Source organism: Hemicordylus capensis, chromosome 1 (genome assembly GCF_027244095.1).
Source record: "Hemicordylus capensis ecotype Gifberg chromosome 1, rHemCap1.1.pri, whole genome shotgun sequence".
Lineage (NCBI taxonomy): Eukaryota > Metazoa > Chordata > Lepidosauria > Squamata > Cordylidae > Hemicordylus > Hemicordylus capensis.
Genome location: NC_069657.1, coordinates 266589132 through 266611937, shown reverse-complemented (window position 1 = coordinate 266611937; position 22806 = coordinate 266589132). Strand labels below are relative to the sequence as shown.

The 22806-nt window shown below is 45.2% G+C and overlaps 2 protein-coding genes across 5 annotated transcripts in view; one reads left to right on the top strand and one right to left on the bottom strand.

Annotated features, from left to right (window-relative positions):
* Positions 1–15799, bottom strand: part of MATR3 (matrin 3) — a 53269-nt gene extending 37470 nt beyond the window's left edge. For 2 of the 3 annotated variants that reach the window (XM_053284945.1, XM_053284947.1), the window contains exon 1: positions 15623–15799. The gene's annotated coding sequence lies outside the window, so the exon portion shown is untranslated. The remainder of the gene's footprint in view (positions 1–15622) is intronic. The other variant, XM_053284948.1, reaches the window with a different exon arrangement.
* A 74-nt stretch (positions 15800–15873) lies between these two features.
* Positions 15874–22806, top strand: part of SIL1 (SIL1 nucleotide exchange factor) — a 79145-nt gene continuing 72212 nt past the window's right edge. Inside the window, exon 1 of one of the 2 annotated variants that reach the window (XM_053284957.1) lies at positions 15874–16103. Coding sequence is in view for 1 of the 2 variants with exons in the window: in XM_053284955.1 (XP_053140930.1) it covers positions 16112–16234 (123 nt within the window). In the remaining variant the exon portion in view is untranslated. Of the gene's footprint in view, positions 16235–22806 lie in introns of both variants that reach the window. The other variant, XM_053284955.1, reaches the window with a different exon arrangement.

Genomic DNA, 22806 nt, shown 5'->3' with positions numbered 1-22806 from the left:
GGCACCCTTTTTGCAGTGCTTTTCTTTTAAAACTAGCTGGGCCAGGTGCAGAGCATCTGCGCCTCAGGACAGCACCACAGCTGCCTCCCCCCCCCAACTTGGTTTTCTGGCCGGCTGCCCAGCCCTCTTCTCCCCCTGTTCTCCACCCCCCCCCCCAGTTTTCTGGCTGGCGGGCCAGCTGGAAAGCCAGCCCGCCATCTCCCCCCCCCACAAACTCTCAGCAGCGGCCACCTCCTCTCACCAGCTAGGCCGCCTCCTCCTGCTCCCAGCAGCCAGGTCAGCCCATCGCCTCCTCCTGCTCCCGGTGGCTGCCGCCGCCTCCTGCTCTCAGCTGGGCTGGCTGGCCTGCTTCTCTTCTTCCCCCCTTTCTCCGCCCCCCTCGCTTTCTGGCTGGCAGGCCGGAAAGCCAGCCCGCTGCCTCCTGCTGCTCCCAGTGGCGGCCATCCCTATTTTCTCCCCCATCCCCATTGCTAGTCCGGCAGATGCTTGCGAAGTCTTGTGAGAGCTGCCACACATGGGATTAGCGACAGGTACATTTAAGAGAATTAAATATATAGATAGATGCTACTACAGCTGTCCTTAAGAACCCAAGAACAGCCCTGCTGGATCAGGCACAAGGCCCATCTAGTCCAGCATCTTGTTTCACACAGTGGCCCACCAGATTCCTTTGGGGAGCCCACAGGCAAAAGGTATGTGCATGCCCTCTCTCCTGCTGTTGCTTCCCTACAATTGGTATTGAGAGGCATCGTGCCTCTAAGGCTGGAGATGGCCCACAGCTACCAGACATCCTTAGGAACTACAACAGTATGGGAGCTGCTTTTTCTCTTTTTTACTCACCAACTGTTGCTTACCATTTAAACTGTAAATTGCTCTAGACATTATCAGAAAATGTAGCTCAGAGAAATGTTGCTGTAGCGAAACCATGCAATCATTACAACAGCAGTGCAAAATCAACTCAAGAACCAGCTGCTCCCACACAGTTGCTCTAACAGCTAACAACTAATCAGCCTACTTTCCTTTCATATAATCTTGATAATACCATTTTCACAAGTTAGCCCATTTCAGCCTTAAACGTTTGCACGTCTGCCATCTTGAATTGGGGTGGATGACATGACCACAAACTATGCCATTGACATGTCCCTATGTGTCAGTCACTACAACTGTATCCAATTTGGTTCAAGACAGTTAGGTAGTCCACACGTTAGCCCACTTGCGCCTCCAACATGCATGTGTCTGCCATCTTAAATGGAGTGGATGACATCACAAACTACACCGTTGAGATGCCCCTACAACTGTATCCAAGTTGGGTCATACAGTATTTTATGGACTATAAGACGCACTTTTTTCCTCGAAAAATATCCACCAAAATTCAGGTGCGTCTTTTACTCGTAAGCCTGCCCAACAGGTTTGGGGGGGGGGCTATCCCCCGGCAAAGCCTGTACGGATGCTAAAGGAGGGGGTTGGGGGCGACCCTCTATTAACGCCGTGCAGCCTGGGGACTGCCGCCCCAGCTCACCCTCCGCCGCTTGGGCCGTGGACTCCTCCTCCTCCCCGATCGTGCAAGTTTTACATCATCACCAGCAACACCATTGTTATCAGCTCTCCCTCCTGTTTTACTTTCTGCAAGCATGTTCAGCTGCCTTTCTGCAAACATGTTCAGCTGAAGAAAGTGCAAAGAAGTAGGAAAGCCGAAGTGGTGGTCGCTCCCTCCTCTTCTGGTGAGGAGAAGGAAAGCTCGAAAACGAAAGAGCGTTTTTTTAAATAACAGGGTCAGAAGCGAGGTCGAAGAGAAAACAAGGAGTGGAGTAGGAGCAATTGAAAGAGGACTTATCTGAGGCAAGAAGAAAGGAGAGTCCTTTCCTGGAGCTAGCAGGACTTTTTGGTACAGTTTTGATAACAGTTTAATATGTTAAAACTCTGAAAAACTGGATTAAAATTAAGGTGAGTCTTATAGTCTGTAGCGTCTTATAGTCCATAAAATACGGTATTGGTCCAGATATTGCTAAGTTAGAAGGGGACACACATGGAACGCCAGGTGATCTCAAAAGCTTAGTTTCCTTCAGGAAAGTAGGCTAATAAAGGCACTACACTGGGGTCCGGATTGCACTGATTGATCACAATGGGCTGAGGAGTAGATGGGAATATTTTCTATATATGAACATCTGTCTCTACAGTATTGACAGGAGTTGTGAGTCTTGTCATGTATTTGGATTCTTGTAAAGTTCCATCCTCAGTGCAGACAAAAACCTGAGAGCAGACTATCAGGTTTTATCAGAGCAAAGCAGATTAAATATCCTGCTCATTCCCAGGCCCAAGATGCTTGTACAAATAAGAAGGGTTCCATTTTGATTCTGAGGATATCAATGCCAGACTTTAGAAGAAATATTGGAGTGAAGCACCACCAAAATTGTGGACTGGTTACTAAGTACACTTGCCTGTGCATGGAAAGCACCAGGAGTTTGCTCTGAGATTACTACTGATGCAGCAGCAGGAAAAAGGTTGTCTCAAAAGATATGCTGGATCCTATAACTCACGACTATGCAACTAAGCTAGTGGCTACCAAGCAGTGTTCTCTCTAATATATTTTTTTTCATCTGTGTGAAGAATGAGTGCATCTTCTTCACTGTCCTTGATATATTCTTCAAGGCCTCGTTTCTCCTCCTCTACTGTTTGATGGACTTGCAGCATTCCTTTTCCACCTGAGCTGCGAGGGAGGTAGAGCCTATCGACATCACTGCAGGGGTGCAGAGCATGATTGATGGTCATGATTTTCCTGGTCTTACGATCTAGCGTCTCTAGCTCTGCCTGGGTCCAGTCTATTATTCCTGCAGTGTATCTGATAACAGGTATAGGCCAGGTGTTTATGGCTTGTATGGTGTTCCCGCCATTGAGTTTGGACTTCAGGATTTTTCTAACTCTCCTGATGTATTCACTTCCAATTTTTCTTTTAACTTCAGTGTGTGCGATGTTATCATCCTGGAGAATGCCCAAGTATTTGTAAGGTTCTTTCTCTTCCAGGTTCTTGATTTTGCTTCCATTGGGCAGTTCTATTCCTTCGGTTTTTCTTATTTTCCCTCTGTTCATTATTTATGCAGCACACTTGTCTAGTCCAAACTCCATTGCTATATCGCTACTGAATATACGGACAGTGTTTAGCAGTGATTCGATTTCTGACTGGGACTTTCCATACAACTTCAGATCGTCCATGTACAGCAGATGGTTGATTTTACTGGATGTTTTAGATGTTTGGTATCCGAGGCCTGTTTTGTTTAGTATTTGTGAAAGTGGGGTCATGGCGATTACAAACAACAGAGGGGATAGTGAGTCCCCTTGGAAAATGCCTCTTCTAATGCTAACCTGTCCAAGTGTCTCGCCATTGATTGTTAACTGTGTACTCCACATGCTCATTGCTTTTTTTTTTATAAATTTCTGAATGTTTTTGCTGACACCAGTTGTTTCTAAACATTTTAGTATCCATGTGTGAGGCAATGAATCAAAGGCTTTCTTGTAGTCAATCCATGCAACACTTAGATTTGTTTTTCTTCTCTTGCAGTTTTCTAAAATCATTTTGTCAATCAGCAGCCGGTCTTTTGTGCCTCTGGTGTTTGGGCAATTTCCTTTCTGTTCAACTGGAAGCTGTTTGTTAAGTTAATAAGTGTTGCATCACTTCATCTGCTATTATTCCAGTTAATAATTTCAACATGGTTGGCAGGCAGGTTATCGGTCTATAATTACTTGGAACTGCACCTTTTGCTGGGTCTTTCATGATGAGATGAGTTTTACCAGTTGTTAGCCATTGTTCAACATCACCTCCTTGCAAAATGTGATTGAACTGTTTTGATAGTTGTTTATGAAGGCTTGTTAGGTGTTTAAGCCAAAAGCCATGCAGTTCATCGTCGCCTGGCGCAGTCCAATTTTTAATTTTCTTTGCTCTTTCACTTATTAATTCTGGTGGTATTATTAGATCTTGCATTTGTTGGTTACATTTTTTGACCTCTTTCATCCAGCCTGCTTTTTTATTATAATCTATTGGATTGTCCCATAATTTCCCCCAGAATTGCACTGTTTCTTCTTTATTTGGTATTTCTAGGTTTCTTGCAGTTTCTCCTATGCTTTGGTAGAAACGTCTCTGATTCGACTGGAATTGGAGATTCTGCCTGTGTTGTGTAATTCTGGCTTCATACCTGCTAATCTTCTTTGACACTGCTGCTATTTGCTGCTTTATTATTTCCAGGATTTCTCTAATTTTCCTTGAATCTAGGTGGTATTTTTGGATCAGATACTGTTTGGTGTTTTCATTCTTCAGCTTCTTGTCTTTCATATCTTTCAATTTACTAGCATCTGATCTAAGCCTGGAGATTTTATTTTCTAATCGAATCTTCCATTTAGGTGATATACTGCTTTCTTTTTTTACAGGTCCACTGATCTTATATCCGAGCTCTTGTGTTGTTATTGTTGCTGCACTGTACATTAGTTGGTTTGTTTCTTGCAAATTCTTGGTTGTTATCTCTGCAAGTGCAGCACTGACATCTTTTAATGCCTGAGCAAGTTGTTTTTTGGCAACTGTTTTTAGAGCTGGAAGTCGAACCCTGGTGGTTGTTTGGTTCATGAGCTCAGTTATTTTTTTCTATAGTTCTTGTTACTTTTCTGTTAAACGGCATTTGGGTTTTTGAGGTGAAGGCAAAGGGGTGGTTGCCTGGTTTTGATGATGATGATGATGATTAATTCGATTTCTATACCACTCTTCCAAAAATGGCTCAGGGCAGTTTACACAGAGAAATAATAAATAAATAAGATGGATCCCTGTCCCCAAAGGCCTCACAATCTAAAATGAACCATAAGATAGACACCAGCCACAGTCAATGGAAGCACTGTGCTGGGGGTGGACAGGGCCAGTTACGCTCCCCCTGCAAAATAAAGAGAATCACCATGGTCAAAGGTGCCTATTTACCAAGTTAGCAGGGGTAACGTGCTCTTGCTCTTCTGTTTGTGGCCCACACATCCAGGAAAAACACGGGGGTTTCAGAACAGCTACAGGGGAATTTATTCCAAGACAACCTTGTTAAAAGATTGGTAGCAGAGCCCCTGATTACACTAATGCAAAGTGCCTGGTGAATTAATACAAGAAGCTACCTATTTAATTCGCTACTGCCAAGGGTCACTGAATTAAATACGGAGGCTTGAGTTTTTGAAGGAGCTGCGAACATTCATGGCCAATAACAACAATGGTAACTCTGCTTGATAAGAGAAGGGTAACTGGATCTCATGCATCAGGGAGTAAATTGATCATTGAGGAGCCAGGGAAGAACCAACTCCCTAGCCTAGTCAGTCAGTCCTGAACATTTAGCTAGGGGCATGATCAAGGCTTTGTCCCTTATGAAAACATTAGCTATTGGTCACTGCTGGAGGCAGATTACTGAACTGCATGAAGCAATTATCTCTTTCCCCTGAACGTCTACTCCAATGTTTGTTAGCCTCCAATATTCAGGCCAGCCAGTGGGATCAGTTAGTTGATGAATGATTCGAAGGCTTTCTTGTAGTCAATCCATGCAATTTATGTAGTCAATCCATGCAACACATTATTTATTAATTAATTATTATTATTATTATTATTAATTCAATTTCTATAGCACACTCCCAAAAATAGCTCATGAGGTTTATGCAGAGAAATAATAAATAAGACAGATCTCTGTCCTCAAAGGGCTCACAATCTAAAAGAAACATAGAATAGACACCAGCAACAGTCACTGGAGGTACTGTGCTTGGGGTGAATAGGGCCAGTTACTCTCCCCCTGCTAAATAAAGGATCACCATGTTAAAATGTGCCTCTTTGCCAAGTTAGCAGGGGACTCATCCAGCCCATTATCCCTCATCCAGCCCATTACTGCCTCCAGGCAGGCATTTAGAGAAGTTATACCTTCTCCTGATGATGTTGACATGAAGAAATAGATTTAGGTGTCAGCAGCATATTGATAACAGCCTGCACCAAATCTCCAGATGATCTCTCCCAGCAGTTTCATGTAGATGTTAAACAACATCAGACACAATATGGAGCCCTAAGGGACACCATAGGAAAGTTCAGATTTGAAAGAATAACAGTCTCCAAGGCAGTGTGTGTGCATGCACGTGCATTCAGAATGGGACCTTCCTGATTCAACCTGTGCAGGATCTAAAATTAACTGAGCGGCCATCAAAATACATGTGAGCATGTGCACACACCTTAGAGGGAACACTGCTGCCAAGTCATACAAACTACAATTTCATCTCCTACACAGCTGTCACCGGCGATTACCAAACTGTGGCTTCCAGTTAAGCCAATAAGGATATACAACACCATTTATCTGAAGTAGTTCAAACACATGACACTAGCAAGAAAAAAGTCTTCACCACTGCAGCAGTATGGTCTTTTTGATTAAGCCAATGCAAAAGTTGGTCTTCTTTGGCATGAGCTGATCAGCACTTGTGCTTGAATTGCCCACAGGAACATAGGCAGCTGCCATATACCAAGTCAGATCATTTGTCCATCTAGCTCAGTATTCTCTACACCAGGGATTCTCAATGTTGGGTCCCCAGATATTCTTGTACTTCAACTCCTATAATCCCCAACCAAAGGCCACTGAGGCTGGGGATTATGGGAGCTGAAGTCCAAAAACATATGAGTACCCAATGTTGAGAATCCCTGATCTACAGACTGGCAGTGGCTTCTCCAAAGTTGCAGGCAGGAGGAGTCTTTCAGCCCTATCTTGGAGATGTGGGGCGGGGGGGGGCTGGCTTGTAACCTTCCGAATGCAAGTATGCACATGCTCTATTTCCATATCAGTGGCATCTGATGTGAGAGTGCATATTTTTGAGGCTGGAAACTAGGGATAGATTGGGGATTCGTGTACTGTCCACTCTGCTGCCCAACTGACTCCTTAACTGAGCTGACTGAGTTGGTTGTGGAGTTGGAGTCTCCTAGACTTTTGGTGCTGGGGGACTTCAATATCCACTTTGGAACTGGCTTGTCTGTTGCGGCCATGACAACTATGGGCCTATTCTAATTAGTTTCTGAACCAACTCCCGTTGCCAGCCACACACTCGATTTGGTCTTTTGTTCGGATCAGGGGGGTGTTCTGTGGGTGAGGGATCTGGTGGTTTCCCCATTGTCATGTATGGACCACTACCTGGTTAAGGGTGGTTTCACAGTCGCAATCTACCCCTGCAGGGGTGGTGGACCTATTAGGATGATCCGTCCAAAAAAGCTGCTGGACCCAGTAGGATTTCAAAAAGCCTTTGAGAATTTTCATGTTGATGCAGCTGGTGTTTCTGTCAATGCCCTGGTGGGAACCTGGAATAGGGAACTCATCAGGGCAGTAGATATGATTGCTCCTAAGTGTCCCTTCTGACCTGCTTCAAAAATGGCCCCTTGGTATACTGAGGAGTTGTGTGGGCTGAAGCATTTGTGTAGGCGACTAGAGCGCAAGTGGAGGAGAACTTGGTTGGAATTTGACAGGATGCAGCATGCGACCTATTGGAAGACTTATGCGATGACGGTGCATGCAGCGAAAAAGATTCTGGTCTGCGCACACTGCGACTGCAGATTCGTGCTCAGCAGAGCTATCCCAGGTTGTGAGGAGTTTAGTTTCTGTTCCTTCTACTTCAAATCAGCCCCCAGGTCGTTCTGCTGTGATGTTTTTAATGGGTTCTTTGTGAACAAGATCACCTGTATTTGGGCCAACTTGGACTCTGCTATTTTTACAAGGTCTATGGAGGAGGTGTCCAGCGATTCCTCTTGCAGTATTATATTGGATGAGTTTCAATCTGTGACTCCTGAGGATGTGGACAAGCTGCTTGAGGCAGTGCGGCCTACTACCTGTTCTCTGGATCCTTGCCAGACTTGGCTGCTTCTATCTAGCAGGGAGATTGTTGGAGGTGGCCTAGTTAATATCATAAATGCATCGCTGAGGGAGGGTAGGGTGCTCCATGTTTGAAGGAGAGAATGGTTAGACCACTCCTTAAGAAGCCTTCCCTGGATCCCTTAGCGATGGATAGTTACAGGCCAATCTCCCTTGGCTGGGCAAGGTGACTGAGAGGGTGGTGGCCGACCAACTCCAGGCAGTTTTGGAGGAAACTGATTATCTAGACCAGGCCTGCTCAACTTCGGCCCTCCTGCTGATGTTGGCCTACAATTCCCATAATCCCTGGCTACTGGCTGCTGTGGCTGAGAATTATGGGAGTTGTAGTCCAAAAACAGCTGGGGGGCCTAAGTTGAGCAGGCCTGATCTAGACCCATTTCAAACTGGCTTTAGAGCTGGCTATGGAGTTGAGATGGATGACCTTCACTGGGGAACCGATAGAGGGAGTGTGACTCTGCTGGTTCTTCTGGATCTCTCAGTGGCGTGCAATACCATCGACCATGGTATCCTTCTGGATTGCCTGGGGGAGTTGGGGATAGGTGGCACTGCTTTGCAGTGGTTCCACTCCTATCTCTCAAGCAGATTCCAGATGGTGGAGCTTGGTGACAGTCGCTCCTCAAAGCAGGAGCTGTAATATGGAGTCCTTCAGGGCTCCATTCTGTCACCAATGCTTTTCAATTTCTACATGAAACCGCTGGATGAGGTCATCACGAGATTTGGTGCTGGGTGTTACCAGTATGCTGATGACACGCAAGTCTACCTCTCCTTTTCATCTTCATCATGAGGAGATGGCACTCATTCTCTAAATGCCTGCCTACAGGCAGTAATGGGCTGGATGAGGGAGAACAAATTGAAGCTCAATCCAAGCAAGACAGAGGTGCTCATTGCGGGGGCTCAGAATCTGAGGGGTGTGTTAGATCTTCCCATGCTGGATGGGGCTACACTCCCCCAGAAGGAGCAGGTGCGCTGCTTGGGAGTACTCCTGGACCCAGGCCTCACCCTGATATCTCAGGTGGAGGCCATGGCCAGGAGTGCTTTCTATTAGCTTCGGCTGATTCAACAGCTGCACCCATTCCTTGGATGACCTCAAAACAGTGGTGCATCAGTTGGTAACCTCCAGGCTTGACTATTGCAATGCGCTCTACGTGGGGCTACCTTTGTACGAAGTTCAGAAACTTCAGTTACTTCAAAATGCGGTAGCCAGATTGGTCTCGGGGGCAACCCGGAAAACACCATATTATGCCTGTCTTGCAACAGTTGCACTGGCTGCCAATAGATTTCCCAGCAAAATACAAAGTGCTGGTTATTACCTTTAAAGCCCTGAACAGCTTAGGGCCGGGTTATCTTACTGAGTGCCTTCTTCTGCATGACGTTAAGGTCATCTGAGGAGGTCCATCTCCAGTTGCCACCAGTTCTTCCAGTGGCAACTCAGAGGCAGGCCTTCTATGTAGCTGCTCCTGGCCTCTGGAATGCACTCCCAACAGAAAATTCGTAATTTGAGTTCATTACTGTCTTTCAGGAGACCCCTTAAAACCTATCTGTTTGGCCTAGCCTTCCAGGGTTTTTAAACTACTGTAAACTGTTTTAAATTGTTTTAAATGGTTGCCCTGGTTTTCCACGGTTTTTAGCTGTTTGAATATTTAAAATGGTCTTATCCTGTTTTTATAGTTTTGATTTTAATTGTTAACTGGTTTTAATTGTTTTTATCCTGTCTCGTTGTTTTTATCCTACAATTCCTAAGCACCAAGAAAGACTGGGTCACAGCCTCTTATTTCTATACAATCTATTCACCAAAGCTGCGCTGGGCGTTTACAAGAGCTCACTTGAATGCTTTACCCTCGGCGATGCTAGTAGGGAAATTTGAGAGAAAACCCTATGAGGAGAGACTATGCCATTGCGGAGCTGCTCCCGAAACATTGAAGCATTCACTGTTACATTGTCCACTTTATACTGATGAAAGAGATTTATTTTTATCTCAGTATCTGAAAGATCTCCAAAGCCACTCACTGGAGACAATTCTTATATGCTTATTAGAAGACAGGGACCCAACAATATCCCTGGCGGTTGCTAAATTTTGTTATAGATTGACCAAACTAAGAGAAGCTAGAGCACAGCAATCGGTTACTGTAAAAGATTCCTGATTTTATATATTTGATGACATTTTAGACTTTGTTTCCATTATTGTTTTCTCTTTTTACTGTGTATATTGATGTTTGATCTAAGATCGTAAATAAACAACAACAATACCCTGTTGTAAAACGCCCCGAGCCATTTTGGAAGGACAGTATATACATTGAATAAATAATAAATAAATAAATAAATAAAATCTCGTCCCCCATATGCCTGCAAAACACAAGCAATGCTTGGACAGAATGCTTGGGTGCCACTACTGTCAACAGACAAGATCCAAGATCTATGAATTCAGCCAGACTACTACAGAAGCTTTCAAGGTCAGCCAGTCATATTTAATTGCGGACTAAAAGAATGTTGATACTCAAATAGCTCCATGAAACAATAGAACCTAAACAGTGCTTCACCTGGACAGCAGAAAAGATTCAAACTCTCAGAAGATCCTGCCATGAAAATGAATTAAGCAAGTGCAAGACATATCCCTCCCTCATTTTAATTCCCACAGGCTCCCCATTCTTCTCCTCTTTTGGTAGAATATGTAGAGTCATTTCCCCCACTACAGCAGCTGACCTGGTTGACAGGTAGCCCAAAGAGCCTAGCATCCCAGGAAAAAAACAGATGATGAACAGAAAGGTGAAATGAGGCAGGGGAAGACATTGTGCAACAGAAAGAGCAGCCCCTCCTTAAAGATGGAAATTCTAGGGTACGTTCAACTCTGTGTTGGAGAAGTGCTTCCAAATTCTACAGGACACAGAGCAACTTCAGGTGGATTCTGAAAGCATCTTCTGGAAGTGTGCTAACCATATATATTTTTTACAGCTGTACAACACACGAGGCAGAATGCCAACCATGGTAGCAAGGTCAAAACAAAAAAACCCAAGAATGGTGCTAAAGGGAGACGTTACCAAGTTGGAAAAATGTTGCTGATCATATGCAGAGATACTTGGGGAATACAAGTCAGGGAGTACTGTGCTAGAGATCATTCCACCCCTTTAATAAATTTATTTAAGAGGTGAAGTAGTGCCCTGTTTGAAGAGTTCAATCAGTATTTGGAGCAACAACAGCACCTTGTTTCACTGAACTATGATATAGTGGCCATGGTTTATTTTGAGAATGGCAAAAGCATGCCAACTAATTAACAGTTGCAGGAGGTGTACTATATATTTTTCATTCCTTCTCTCTGCCACCTACCAATATGAGAGATGCATTGCCAGCAAAGAAGGAGGATCGATTTTGACCCGTGTCATAACAGGATGTTCCAAAACTCTGGTAATGGGAACTCAATATGGCAACAGTAAAAAATCTTTTAACATGTGCTATATATAATGATATGACTTTTATATATATAGTAAATTGTGTGGCTTCTGGATATTTCTTGTTTGTTTCTTCTAACAAAATAGGGTAATAAGCAACTCAGGCAAGAGTTGTGTTTGAATAGTGTTTCCCCAAATTTGAAGGAAAATTTGGCAGACATCCAGACTAATACTGCACACACTGAATAACAGTATTTGTGAACAGTAGGGGTGTGCATGGAACTGTCTGGCCCGGTTCAGTTTGGTACGGCCCCCATCGAACCCCGCCCCCCGGTCCGGGAACTTTTAATTTTTTCAAAAAAAGGTAAAGAGTAATTACCTGTAGCCCCTTCAGGGAGCTTGCTGTAGCCCTGGGGGGGGGGTGTCCACTCGAGTTCCCCCCCCCGCCAGCCTCCCTCATCATGGCCGCGGCCGGGTAAACTTAGTCTTTTTGGCTCTTTCGGGCCTCCGTAAAAGCGAGCGTCCGCCATTTTAACCACCACCACGCATGAGCAAATGCCCTCTACGGCCACTCGCTTTTAAGGAGAGCCAAAAGGACTAAGTTTACCCAACTGCAGCCATGATGAACGAAGCGGGGGGGGAGGAAACCCACGCGGACCCCCCCACGGCTACAGCAAGCCCCCTGAAGGGGCTACAGGTAATTACTCTTCACATTTAATTTTTTTTTTAAGTTCATGGACCTGCCGGACTGGATGGAACCGGGGTGGTGGTGGTGTTCAGTTCGATCACAAACCCCTGGACCGAACAGTCTGACCGCAGACCAGTTCCGCACATCCCTAGTGAACAGGGGAAGAGTGATTTTCACTGATCCTCCCATCCCCTCTGTGCCTCCTGTAAATACGTCCCTGAGAGCTCTGCAGCTCTGAGGGACATATTTTCAAGAAGCATAGAGGGAAGGGGGGGATCCGTTAAAACTTTGCCTCCCCTGTTGCAGCTGTACCACATTTAATCCCCACAAAACATTAATATCACATTTGAGTTAAAGTAATATAATGCAACACACATCCCTTATTATACAATTATATTCTTTATTGTAGAAGGAATTCTAATATAACTTGCTCCCTCATATCACCAACAGCTTTTCCTTTTAAAATTTGTGCAATCACCTCAACATAGTTTCCATACTACTCCAAGTACCATTACCAGTTCTCACTTCAGGGCTAGTATACACATGACCCATCAATTGAGTACTGCAATGTATAACTAGCATGTGTGAATGCCTGTCATGGTACCTTGAGTGTTACAATTTTCTTGTTGTTAAGAATATAGCAGGGCCTCAAACCCAGCAGACCTAGGCCAAGCTCTTACTAAGGTAGTGAATGTGCCTGTACTAAGCTACAGACTGCAGGGCTGGGACATTATTGAATGGCCCACCATACCAAAAAAACCTCCTGACACATTAGAAAGCTAACTTGTCAGGGAGAAGTGTTCTAGCCTAGTCCTCTCTCCACCATACTAGTTTTCTACCTGCAATGGTGGTTTACCTCTTCAAAGTAGGGTTCATTTTATTTAAAACAAATTGATTTAAATTAACTTGTAACTGTTTTAATCTTGGCAACAAAAACAATAATTGTTCAACAAAATATTTGGATCAATTAACAATTGAGCAGTGATATAATAAGGTGTGGTCAATTGTACTCTTAGAAAAAAAAATCAATGATAAGATTAGATTAACACAGGCTGTGAGAGTGGAATCACAGTTCCACCGTATTTGGACAGATTATATTAATATTAACATTATTAGATATGATTTTGGAGTTTCTTGTGATATATATTGTAATAATAATAATAATAAAATAAATAAATAAATATATAGTAATAATAATATATGGAAAATATGATTGTTAGATGTACTGTGTTATGTGATACTGTTCTATGTTATGTAATTATTGCAAATAAAAACTAAAACAAAACAAATTGATTTAAAAGGCTTCACATAAGGACTCAATTTTAATTATTTAAATCACAGTTTATATTACTAGTCAGGAAGATTCTATTTAATCATCATTCTCTATAAAAGTACATTCTTTTTGTCCAATATAAACTTAATACTTATTTAGAGATAGATGGAAGTTTCATATTTAGAAGGTAGGTACACACTAGGGATGTGCACGAAAAATTATCGGTGCCGGCGGGGGTAGGGCTTTAAGGGCGGGGGAGAGTGTACTCACCCCCCCGCCGCGTTTCCCCCGCCGGTGCTCTCCGAATTTTAAGCCCCTCGGGGTGGCAGCATTCCTCCCTGCCGCCCCGTTTCCCCCGTCGGCGAGAAGTGGCTGCCGCCCTGAGGGGCTTAAAATTCAGAGAGCGCCGGCGGGGGAAACGCGGCGGCAGCGAGTACACTCTCCCCCACCGGCGCCGAATCCGCCCCCACACCCGAAACGTTTCGGCAGCCTTTTCAATGGCCACCGAAACGTTTCGGGCACAAGCCTAGTACACACTATAATAGATACACACTTATAATGCTGTTTCATTCAGGTAACCAAGCCTTGCATTTCATTGTTGCACTGTTTGCATTCCTTAGACTCAAGACGGTTTACATAAATTAAAATGACGACAAGAGAACAAGGGGGGGGGGAGAAAATTAAATAAGAAAAAGAACCCCCCCACACACACACCCTAAAAATGAAAAGCCTGGCAAAATAGATAGGTTTTCAGGAGCTTCTTATAGGACAGAAGAGAGTGGGGTATTATGAATCTCAGGAGGCAGTGTTCCATAAGGATGGGGCTGTAACAGAGAAGACCCTCCCCTGGGCCTGGAACTCTTGAGAAGCTCCACCTGAGACGACTTCACAGAGCAGGTCAAGGTTGGACGGGAGAGGCAGTCCTGAAGGTACACAGGTGCCGAACCTGGAAGGGTTTTATAGTTGATAACCAGCACCTTGACTTGGACCCGGAAGCAAACTGGTAGCCAATACAGCAACCTTAGCAAAGGTGAAACAAGTTTATATTTTCTGCTGCCCATAAGCAGTTGGGCTGCAGCATTTTGATCCAGCTGAAGCTTCCAAGTAGTTTTCAAAGGCAACCCCAGGTAGAGAGCATTGCAGTAGCCCAACCGAGAGGTGACAAGGGCATGAGCTACGGTTGCCAGGGCCACTTGGAAAAAGTTTCCTCAGGACTGCATGAATATGTTCCATGCACTTTTGGTTTTACTTTCTATTTCCTCCCCTCTCCATCCAATGAATTTATATCCCAACTACTCCTCCCTGCTCAGATCTACTACATCCCACCACAAATCCTCTATTCATTCATTTACCTTCTTTGTATTGGATTTGGGGCAAGGGGAACAAAGGCTTGACTGTTTGTGTGTGTTGTATGAACACTACCTGCAGAATTAGACTAATCATTTTTAGATCAATCCTGCTTTAAAGAAAACCAAACACTTCATCAAATCAGAGTACTGTTAGCTTTAGTACGGCACTTCCAAAAATGTATTAAATTTGTGCACAAACTAAGTTTGCATGTGCAAAAGATTGAAGCAGTCTTTGATCTTTTGCACAAGCAAACTTAGTTTGTGCACAAATTTAATACGTTTTGGGAAGTGCCATACTGAAGCTAACAATACTCCGATTTGACCAAGTGTTGTTTTCTTTAAAGCAGGGTTGATCTAAAATAAATTAAAAATCAGATTTTTAAAATCCAAGGCACAAGAAACCAAAGGCTACAGTTCGTTTACGGTTACCAAACCCAACAAATATTGAATGCTTCTAGCACCATACAGGGTTAAGGCCTCTTGAATTCGGGGCTCATGTATGCTTACTCGGGAGCAAGGTCAGGCTGCAATCCTATGCAGATATACCTGGGAATGGGCGCAACCGAATACAGACGAACTTATTTCTGAGTACTTCATACACATTTGAATGCCATTTTCCGCTTTCTTTAATCAGGACCCCGCACCCAGGATTAGGGGCCGCCGGTAACATGAACTGAAGACACTACTTTATATGCAAGCCATAGGAATTGAACTGCACGCAAGAGAACTGGGAGATAAAAAGGCGCCATAGCCACAAGCAAAAGATACTATCCGTTGTTCCTCAGAAACAACCACACTCCTCGAGTACCAGCATTATGGCCTCGGCCTCCAAACACGCGCAGGCGCACAGCCACTAGTCGCTACCACCACAGCTCCCTCTACCAACGCATGCGTATGGTCCCTCCTCCGTGTCTCGCGCCGTAATGCCTCCCCCAACCCCGTTTTTTCAACGGCCCAAATCACACAACGCATAAAACAAAAGGTGGGTGAATGCCCCAACGGGAATAGATACGACACAGTCACCCCACTCCTACCTCAGTGAGAAGTAGTTCTTTCCTTACTTGTCGTCACAACCACTACTACCTCAAACGCTTAACATCAATAAAATGTGAAGAAAGGGCCAGAAACCAAGGCACGCCAAGCTACGCAACTCTCTATCTCTCACGGCTCCCGTATTAGACTGCTGCTAATCTAATTTACGCATGCGCTTTCTGGGTAGCGCGTGGCGAGTTTTCTGCGCATGCGCCTTTCTCGCGAGAACACGGATCGCCCAGCGGCGCCGTTCCCCTCACATATCGCGAGAAGCCAGGATCTTGACTTTTGAGCTGTTCGTTTTTGTTAATAACCACGGTTGTGGTTTCACTTTGGTTCGTGAGGAGATTATTGGCTTCCTGTAGTTCCCCCACCATGGGAATTCTGGATTTCTCCGTTTATTTATTTTTTTAAAAGTTGCTCTCAGTTCCACCTCCTGTGGGAGGAAGAAATGTATAAGGAACCCGGAAGATAATATTCCACGTGAGTCTATGCTTTTTACTCGATGGCAGGAAAGGAGGCGGTTATGTGACGCGGCCATTGTTGATTGGTCAAGTGAGCTCCTGGCTGGGTGCTTCGGAGTTCGTCCTGGAAGACTCCGGCGCGAAGGGAAGGTAAGGGGAGGGGAGGGGAGGGGGCCTGGGCTGCGCTGCTCTGCTCGGGGGGGAGAGAGAGGGAGGGGGCCTGGGCTGCTCTGCTCAGGGGGGAGGGCGTGGGCGTGCGCTGCGCTGCCCAGGACTTCTCCGCGGGGCTTTTGCCCGCCCTCGCCTCCCCGCCAAGTTCTTGCTCTTTCCAGCCTCGAAGGCAGCATGCCTCTGAGTAGTACCCGTTGCAGGGGGTGGGGTGGGGGAGCAACAGCAGGAGGGAGGGCACGCCCTCAACTCCTGCCTGTGGGCTTCGCGGAGACGTCTGGTGGGCCACTGTGCGGAGCAGGATGCTGGACGAGCTGGGCCTTCTTGGGCCTGACCCAGCAGGGCTGCTCTGATGCTCTTACGATGCTCCTTCACGCAACCCCGCCCCGCCCCAAAGCCACGTCCCCCGTGGCTACTAGGAGACGATCCTAGGTAGTGCCCACCTTGCTCCTGGACGTGCTACTTTTCTAGTTTTAGGCAACTGGCAACTGGTTGTGTTTTTTTTAAGTGTGTTGATTGTGCAAAGTCCCTCCTCTTCATCTGCACAGCCCAGACGTGGGCGGGTCTTGGTTAATGTTATGCAGAAGGTTGTGTGGTCTGATGTTCACAGCCAAAGGAACGTGTGGAGGAGGAGTGCAGAAGTCTTTGCACACCTGTCACTTCGCTTCCCACAGGTCCTCTCATTTCTCTCAACCAAGCTCACTTCTGGTTTTGGAGAACAAATGTAGAGCTGCAGAGCAGAAAGGTGTGCGGCGTGCGCCGGGGGAGCCCCTCCCCGCCTAAGACCCATTTGCCTGTGAAAATCAGACCTGTCTCCTTTTCTTTGTGATTGGATCTGCCACCATCATCTAGAATATTGCTAAGCAGATTCTGCATGTATCAAACCATATTTGCATGTATTTGCATATTTGCATGTATCAAATTTGTACACATTTGCATGTATCAAACCATATGCATCATACATATTCACTGAGGATTTGGCATCTGTAGAGCTAATCAGCCCATCTGCAGTTTGTGTGGTGAATTAATTTAATCTAGGCACTAAAAGTTGCTTCTGTAATATTGGAGTATCTTTATTCTCTGGCCTCTCGTCCCACAGCACAAGACCTCATATTTAACCTTATAAATAAATACAAGACCTTATAGCAGAATAGAAATCCAAAGCAAACTAAAAATAAAAAAAAGCAAAACACTTAAACCTCAAATGCATGCTTTTAGCGGGGAGCAGTTCAAACAAAAACAATGTTCTGTTTACAGAAGAACAGAATAAAACAACTTTTATTGCCTGAAAATTTGAGTGGAAATGTGTTTATCATCTCTGAGCAGCTCAGTGTGGCAAACAAGATTTTCCTCCATGCATGTTTTTAATCCTTATGAAAACTCTTTTGGGTTCATTTTACATAAGAACAGCCCTGCTGGATCAGGCCCAATGCCCACCTAGTCCAGCATCCTGTTTCACACAGTGGCCCACCAGATGCTGTTGGAAGCCACAGGCAGGAATTGAGGGCATGCCCCCTCTCCTGCTGTTACTCCCCTGCAACTGGTACTCAGAGGCATCCTGCCTTTGAGGCTGGAGGTGGCCAATAGCCCTCCAACTAGTAGCCTATGATAGACCTCTCCTCCATGAAGTTATCCAAACCCCTCTTAAAGTCATCCAGGTTGTTGGCCGTCACCACATCTTGTGGCAGAGAATTCCACAAGTTGATTATGCATTGTGTGAAAAAGTACTTCCATTTGTTGGTCCTAGATTTCCTGGCAATCAATTTCATGGGATGACTTCTGGTTCTAGTGTTATGTGAGAGGGAGATGAATTTCTCTCTATCCACTTTCTCCACACCATGCATGATTTTATAGACCTCTATCATGTCTCCCTGCAGTCGTCTTTTTTATAAAATAAAAAGCCCCAGGTGTTGTAGCCTTGCCTCATAAGAAAGGTGGTCTAGTCCCCTGATCATTTTGGTTGCCCTCTTCTGCACCTTTTCCAGTTCTACAATGTCCTTTTTTAGATGTGGTGACCAGAATTGTATGCAGTACTCCCAAGTGTGGCCGCACCATAGTTTTGTATAAGGGCATTATAATATTAGCAGCTTTATTTTCAGTCCCCTTCCTAATGATCCCTAGCATAGAATTGGCCTTTTTGACAGCTGCCGCACATTGAGTCAAAACTTTCAATGAGCTGTCCACCATGACCCCAAGATCCCTCTCCTGGTCAGTCACCAACAGCTCAGATCCCATCAGCATCTACTTGAAGTTGGGGTTTTTCGTCCCAATGTACATCACTTTACACTTGCCAAGATTGAACCACATTTGCCATTTTGTTGCCCACTTACCCAGTTTGGAGAGATCCTTTTGGAACTGCTCACAATCCGTTTTGGATTACCCGAAAGATTTTGGTATCATCTGCAAATTTGGCCACCTCGCTGCTTACTCCTACTTCTAGAGCATTTATGAATAAAGTAGCTGACCCCCACATCTGTGGGGGGGCATCTGTGCGCTCTTTGGGGCTGGCTACCTCTCCCCCCCACCTGCCCCAGTCTCCGGCCGGGCCAAGTGCCGGGCCCAGGCTGCTGGGCCGAAGTGCTGCCGTGCTGCCGCGGCGGCCACACCCACCATCGCCTCGTACCTGTGGCCCGCCTCTGCTGCCTCACATCCACGGTCCACAGCCTCGCCTCTGCTGCCGGACCCGCTGCGGTGGCCTGGCTCCCCACCACCACTGTGGCCAGGGTCGCCTCCGCGGCAGCTGAGCCGGTTCTCCTGGGTGCGCCTCAGCTAATCAGGTGCCTCCGCCAGCCAGTCAGCTGGGTGCCAGGACACACATTCCAAGACACACCCAGGAGAATTAATATAATAGATTAAAAAGCACCGGTCCCAGTACAGATCCTTGGGGGACTCCACTTCTTACTTCCCTCCATTGTGAAAACTCTCCATTTATACCTATCCTCTGTTTCCTGTCTTTCAGCCAGTTATCAATCCACACATGTACTTGTCCCCTTATCCCATGACTGCTAAGTTTCCTCAGGAGTCTTTGATAAAGAACTTTGTCAAAAGCTTTGGAAGTCCAAGTATACTATGTCAACTGGATCACCTTGATCCACACACTTGTTGACACTCTCAAAGAACTCCAAAAAGCAAGATTTACCTTTGCAAAAGTCATGCTGGTTCTCTCCCAGCAGGGCCTGTTCTTCTATGTGCTTTACAATTTCATCCTTGAGGTTGCTTTCCATCAGTTTGCCTGGAACGGACATTAAGCTAACTGGCCTGTAATTTCCCAGATCACCCCTGGATCCCTTTTTCAAAATGGGTGTTACATTGGCTACTTTCCAGTCTTCCGGTACAGGGCCTGATTGCAGTGATAAGTTATATATTTTGGCAAGGTCTGCAATTTCACATTTGAGTTCTTTGAGGACATTTGGATGGATGCCATCCAGCCCTGGTGATTTGCTAGTTTTCAGTTTTTCTAAACAGTTTAGAACATCATCTCTTGTTACTTCTATCTGACTCAGTTCTTAAGCCTCCATCTGCGAAACACCTGGTTCAGGAACAGATATATGCTCAGTATCCTCTGCTGTGAAGACAAAGAACTCATTGAGCTTCTCTGCAACCTCTATATCCTCCTTAATAATCCCTTTCACTCCCTCATTGTCCAACCACCTCCTTGGCAGGTTTCCTGCTTCTGATGTATTTAAAGAAGTTTTTGTTATTCCTCTTGATGCTTTTTGCTAAATGTTCCTCAAACTCTCTTTTTGCCTCCCTTATTGTCACCTTGCATTTCTTTTGTCAGGGTTTGTGTTCTTTTTGTTCTCTTCATTTGGACAGGACTTCCGATTTCAGAAGGAAGTCTTCTTCCCTTTTATGGCTTCCTTGACGTTACTTGTTAACCATGCTGGCATCTTCCTGGACTTAGTGGTACCTTTCCTCCTTTGGGTTTCATCCACCAACGTCTCATCTCCTCAGCTCTGCCTATCTCACTGTACCTCTGTGTGGAACAGGTAGCATTTCTGAGAATGCTGCCTTGGGGGTCCTGGACTTCAATACGCTACTTAGCAGCCTAAATTTGGCTTCCAGGACCTCCTGAGTACATTTCCCCACATCATTGGTGCCGACGTGCATTACGACAGCTGTCTCCTCCCCAGCACTGCCTAACAGCCTATCTAGATGCTGTGTGATATCTGCAACCTTCGTACCAGGCAGGCAAGTCGCCGTGCGGTCAACACGTGGGTCACAAACCCAGCTCACTATATCTCTAATGATCGAATCACCCACTACAAGAAGGCCCACCCTGACATTTTATTTATCATTAAATTTTTATACTGCCTTTCATTAAAAGAATTTCAATACGGCTTACAAAACATTTAAGAGTTACACAATAAAATATTAAATTGGAATATAAAAATACAAATCTAATTAAAAGTTTAAAAAAATACACAATAGGATTAAAGTACAGAGCAGCAGCAATAAAAAGAACACTCAAAAAACAACACTCCCCTGCTAACTGGGCAAAGAGGCACCTTTTAATCTGGTGATTTTCTTTATTTAGCAGGGGGAGAGTAACTTGCCCTATCTACCCCCAGCACAATACTTCACTGTTGCTGGTGTCTACCTTATGTTTCTTTTTAGATTGTAAGCCCTTTGGGGACAGGGTTCCATCTTATTTGTTTGTTATTTCTCTGTGTAAACCGCCTTGAGCCATTTTTGGAAGGGCGGTATAGAAATTGAATTAATAATAATAATAATAATAATAATAATAATAATAATTATTATTATTATTATTATTATTATTATTATTATTATTATTAATAATAATAATATAAAAGCCCAGGTAAAAAGCCAAGATTTCACTTACTTTCTGAAAACTGTGGTGGAGACTGAGTAGTGGATGCTCACCGGGACAGCATTCCAAATTCTGGGGGCAGTAACTGAGAAGGCCCTGTCCCACATGCACAACAGCTGAGCAGTGTTCTTTCAAATTTGTGTGTGGAATGAGTTATGTTCTGGGTGGCAGTATCAAGGCACTGTGCATGCACATACATTCAGATTGGGGCCTTCCTGGTTCAACTTGAGCGGGAACTAAAATTAAATGAGTGGACATCAAACAATGTGTGAGTGCATATCCTTAGTGGGAGCACTGCAGCCGAGGCTCCCTCATTGTCGGACCTTGGAGTGGAGCCCCCTCGGATGACCTTGTCAAGTGGGTAGAATCCCTTGGGATCAGGCGGTCCCTCAGATATCCAAGGCTCAAACTGTTAAGGGCTTTAAAGGTCAAAACCAGCACCTTGAATTGGACCTGGAAACAAATTGGCATCCAATGTAGCTCTTTCAAAATGGCTGTGATATGATCCCATCAGGCAGTTCCAGATAATATCCTAACTGCCACCTTTTGCACTTCTGCAACAAATATTTTGCAGAACCCCCAAATATTTTTTCTGAATATTCTTCAAGGGCAGCCCCACGTAGAGTACCTTACAATGATCCAGCCATGACGTGACTAAGGTGTGGGTAACTGTGGCCAGATTTGCCTTCTCAAGAAAGGAACAAAGCAGGCACACTAGCCAAGACTGAGCAAAGGGACCCCTGGCCACCGCCTGCACCTGAGCCTCCAAAAGCAGATCCGGGTTCAGCAATACCCACAAATTGCGCACCTACTTTTTCAAGGGGAGTGCAACCCCAACCAGAACAGGTCGAATCCCCTCATCCCAATTGGCTCGCCTTCTAACAGCACGGCCTCCTTGCCCGGATTCAGTTGATTAGCCCACATCCAACCCATGACTGTCTCCAGCCCTCGATTCAGGACATCCATTGCTTCCCTTGGATCAGGTGCTAGAGATAAGAGCTGAGTGTCATCTGCATATTGCTGTCAACTCAGTCCAGGTTCCTGGGTCACCTCTCCCAGTGGTTTCATGTAGACGTTAAACAGCATGCGGGACAAAACTGAATCCTGTGAGACCCCACAGGCCAATGTTCATATACAGCTCACTGTTGTTATCTGTTCTGGCTGGCTGCAGCTTTCCAAGGTTTCAGAGAAGGGTCTTTTCCAGCCCTACTTGGAGATGCCAGAGACTGAACCTAACTCCTTTTTGTAGGCATACTACAGCCTCTTGCTATTTTGGTCTGATGGCACAGGCCTGTGTCTAGGAAATAATGGGTTCATCAGGTGGTTGCTCCTAGCCCTCCCCATCTTCCTCTGCCACATAAGTTGTGTCCAAGCCATTTTAATCCACTACCCCCATATCAATGTGGTTTGAGGGTGGAGTCATTAAAGCACTGAAAGGGACCCTTTTTGTGTTGCACAGAAAGATAGGAAGCTAGCCCGACCATCTAGCTCAGTATTGTCAACACCATTTTTCAGGCAGGGGCTACTTTGGCAATTTCCCACTGTGCTGACCTCTGTGCAGTGCGATGCTTTCTCCATCTCTGGTGAACGTTGGAGAGAGGGCTTCCTCAAGCTGTCTTGAGCCCCAACATCTTCTTGGACAGCATACACAGAGTGCTGGGAAGTGTAGTCCTTCCCAGTACTTTCCCTATAGAGCTCTATGGAGAAAGTACTGGGAAGGACG